At 37.8% G+C, this 3,009-nt stretch overlaps 1 protein-coding gene across 1 annotated transcript; it reads right to left on the bottom strand.

Moving 5' to 3' along the window:
* Positions 1 to 411: 411 nt before the first annotated feature.
* Positions 412 to 2,736, bottom strand: LOC145087897 (putative glucuronoxylan glucuronosyltransferase IRX7). Its single transcript, XM_079026000.1, has 3 exons — positions 1,692 to 2,736; positions 1,346 to 1,596; positions 412 to 1,242 (listed from the first exon to the last, which is right to left on the bottom strand). The coding sequence occupies exons 1-3, from the start codon at positions 2,316 to 2,318 to the stop codon at positions 810 to 812; spliced, it is 1,311 nt and encodes a 436-aa protein (XP_078882126.1). The 5' UTR covers positions 2,319 to 2,736; the 3' UTR covers positions 412 to 809.
* Positions 2,737 to 3,009: the final 273 nt, after the last annotated feature.

Genomic DNA, 3,009 nt, shown 5'->3' with positions numbered 1-3,009 from the left:
AAGTTATCCAATATACCCAAAATTCCCCACAACCTTTTTACCAAATTTCAAGAACCCGTGACCTGTTCTGCCATAATAAATACATTCCCCCTCGATAGATTTCACGTGCCAAACTGTCACATATTTGCAATAAATATCCCTGTACAATACTAAATCTTCTCATTTACATCCTTCTTATCTACAAAATTTTTATCTTTCACATATGTTTTTAAGCAAAATAATATTTTCAAAACCATTTTTTTATAGAATTTCTTACTTTAAATTTTCATACACCAAACACATTTCATATTTCTTACTTAATGTTTTAACAAAAGCGTTTTATTAAATAAAAATTGTTATAAATATATTTATTTATATAATAAGTTTAATGGATTAATTAAACATTGATAAATATATATATTATCACAAATATAAATATAATAATAAATATATTATTATAAATATAATGTTTTCTTACAGATCACCAAACAGTTTCTAATATTATTTACAAATATAGATCAGCAAAATCGTTCTTTCAACTTTCAAGGGTCCCAAATTCTATATTTTCAAAGTGTAACATCGTCGTCACAAGGAAGACAACGTCAAATCGTTACGAGGACCACCCCGCATAATATCCCTCCTCGTACGTTATGTATACCAGCATCAATCGCCGATCGCCAGCTCATCAACACGTGAATGACAGCTTGGCGTAAAGTGGGGGCCCACATATGTCAAAATTTCCATCTAATTAGCTGGAATTTCTATAAAAATGATTTCAACATGTATATGTATATCTTTTTTTGGTCGTTGAAGATTGAAGAATGAAGAACCTATTCGAGTTTCTCAGATAATGCAACGAGGATCTGCCAGGTGGCATCACCAACTTCCACGTCATCGTGGAAGAGCAGTGCCTGCTTGACCTTTGGGTCCCACAGGTTTCGCTGGATGGCTGACAGGTTCGTGGCCGCCACGTAATCAAGTATTCTGCCAAGCTTCCCGACGTCCCTCTCCGCCACCGTGAGAGATATCTCCGACCAAGGCACGGCGGTTTCGAACGGCAACCGGATGCCATCGGCAATGATCACCGGGATGCAACCCAACGCAATTGATTCCACAAGTCTAGGACTCCACGGGGCCCACCCGAGTGGGCACAAGCAAAACACCGACCGTACGATTTCCGACAGATAACCGGCGAACCGGTTTCTTCTCAGGTAGAATCGCCGGTCGTTCCGGTACTTCCGCAGTATCTCCGTCCTCACGCGCCTGTAAATAGAATATTTGGATTAGGGGCAATTTCGTCACTACAGAATACAGAACGAGAAGAAGTCAATTTGATGATAAATGGGAATTTATTATTAGTTATTACTTGCTGTAGAATTGACCGCTAACGTTCTTAGGGTGGACTTCCATTTTTCCCCGGAAAAACACGAAAATGTCCCGCCGGCCAGTGATCGGTGACATTGACAGTACAGACTGAACTTTCTCCGGCGATACGTAGGGTGGGATGACGATATTCTCAACATCTTGACATGGGTGGTGGTATCTAACGCCGAATGTTTGTAAGACAATCGAATTCCTCATAAATTCTGGTATGCCATCGGCGATGGCTTTATTTTCCTAATTCATCGAATAAAATCAAATTTTCATAAAAGTCAATGATTAATTGAAGATGAGCGAACTGAGATCATCGAATTTTTGAAAGTTTCGTATACCATGGAGTGGAAACATGCTCCGAAGTCATGAGAAGCGACGAACACGTGATCGGAACCATTACTCCTGTTCCAGAAAGGAAACTCCGATGAAATTAATTCAACTGCAGACGATAAAAGCCCACGTGCATGTCCGATGGCGGGGAATCCATTAACGGTGCTGAAGTTGCAGGAAACATAAATCGGCATGAAGAAGAAGTCGGCCACCGCTGGATCAAACGTCCGTACGTTGCTTTTAATCAATGTTTTGTGTATCGCCACCTCCGACGCAAATAAATGGTTGCTACATCGCTTGTTTGACAGCCAATCACTATTGTATTTCGATGGCAATTCGTATATATACACTCTCAAATCCTTCAAAGATCTGGGTTGCCGGAGAACTGCGGCGTCTGAGAAAACACCGGAGACAGAACGCAGTTGTGGTTGAGGAATTATAGTTTTTAACGACGTGGTCGCCGGACGATGGTTGCCGAGGGACGTAGCAAAGAAGTATAAGGAGAGAGAAAACCAGAGAATCCATTTGAAGTATCGAAAGCGAAACGGCGTCTTTGTTTTTCCATGTCTACTCCGTAAAAGCTTCATCCTTACATAGAATTCATTCCTGTTCCTGGCCGATCCAAAAACCTCCATTTTTTTAAAATCTTTATCTTGAATCAATCAAGAACAAGAACAAGAACTGGTGATTGCTGCTAGTTTCATCACAAGGAAATTGAATTCATTTCTGGTTGAAGCAGTAGAAATCCAGAAACCCAAAATTGAATGTTTCAACCAAGATGAATCAAACAAGAACGATTTTTTGATTGTATAGTCATCTCGAATTTGAAGTTGATTAAGAAGAAGTAAAACCGTCCATGGAGGATGATGTTGTTGCAGGGTCAGAAATTCAGACAGAGAGATACGAATTCATGAAAATGACTGAAATGTCTTCAAATTGGGATGAACAAAGGAAGTATAGATTGAGGGGTACAAATTGAAAAAAAGGCAATGTGAGGAAATCAAGAAAAAAAGTGGAGACTGAAAAGGGATTTTCAAAAATAGACGTCAGGCGTATATTTGGTGAAGCATAAAAAAATTTAAGGAAAAAACCGCTAAATTTATAAGGTTTTTTTTTTTTTTTTTTATATATTTTTTAGTTTTTTTTAAAAGTAACTTTCTTTAACAATAAAATTTCTCCATATACAATAATTTATACTTTAAATAGTTGTATTGTACAACACCATTAAATATAAAATATTATGTATAGAATAAATTATTATGTACGAATCACTTCCCTACACAAAAACTAAAGGGTGTTTGATCGGTAAAACAACTTATATTTTAT

This window comes from Lactuca serriola, chromosome 2, assembly GCF_051521515.1.
Source record: "Lactuca serriola cultivar US96UC23 chromosome 2, Lser_US96UC23_V15, whole genome shotgun sequence".
Taxonomy (NCBI): domain Eukaryota; kingdom Viridiplantae; phylum Streptophyta; class Magnoliopsida; order Asterales; family Asteraceae; genus Lactuca; species Lactuca serriola.
The sequence above is the reverse complement of the archived record's forward strand: the minus strand, read 5'-3'. Positions and strand labels throughout refer to the sequence as shown.

Bases quoted from the DNA above. Each gene is read 5' to 3' on its own strand.
- LOC145087897 (XM_079026000.1), bottom strand. From the start codon at position 2,318: ATGGAGGTTTTTGGATCGGCCAGGAACAGGAATGAATTCTATGTAAGG. The intron at 1,597-1,691 runs GTATACGAAACT...TCGATGAATTAG, and splicing joins GAGCATGTTTCCACTCCATG to GAAAATAAAGCCATCGCCGA. The intron at 1,243-1,345 runs GTAATAACTAAT...TTCTATTTACAG, and splicing joins AGCGGTCAATTCTACAGCAA to GCGCGTGAGGACGGAGATAC.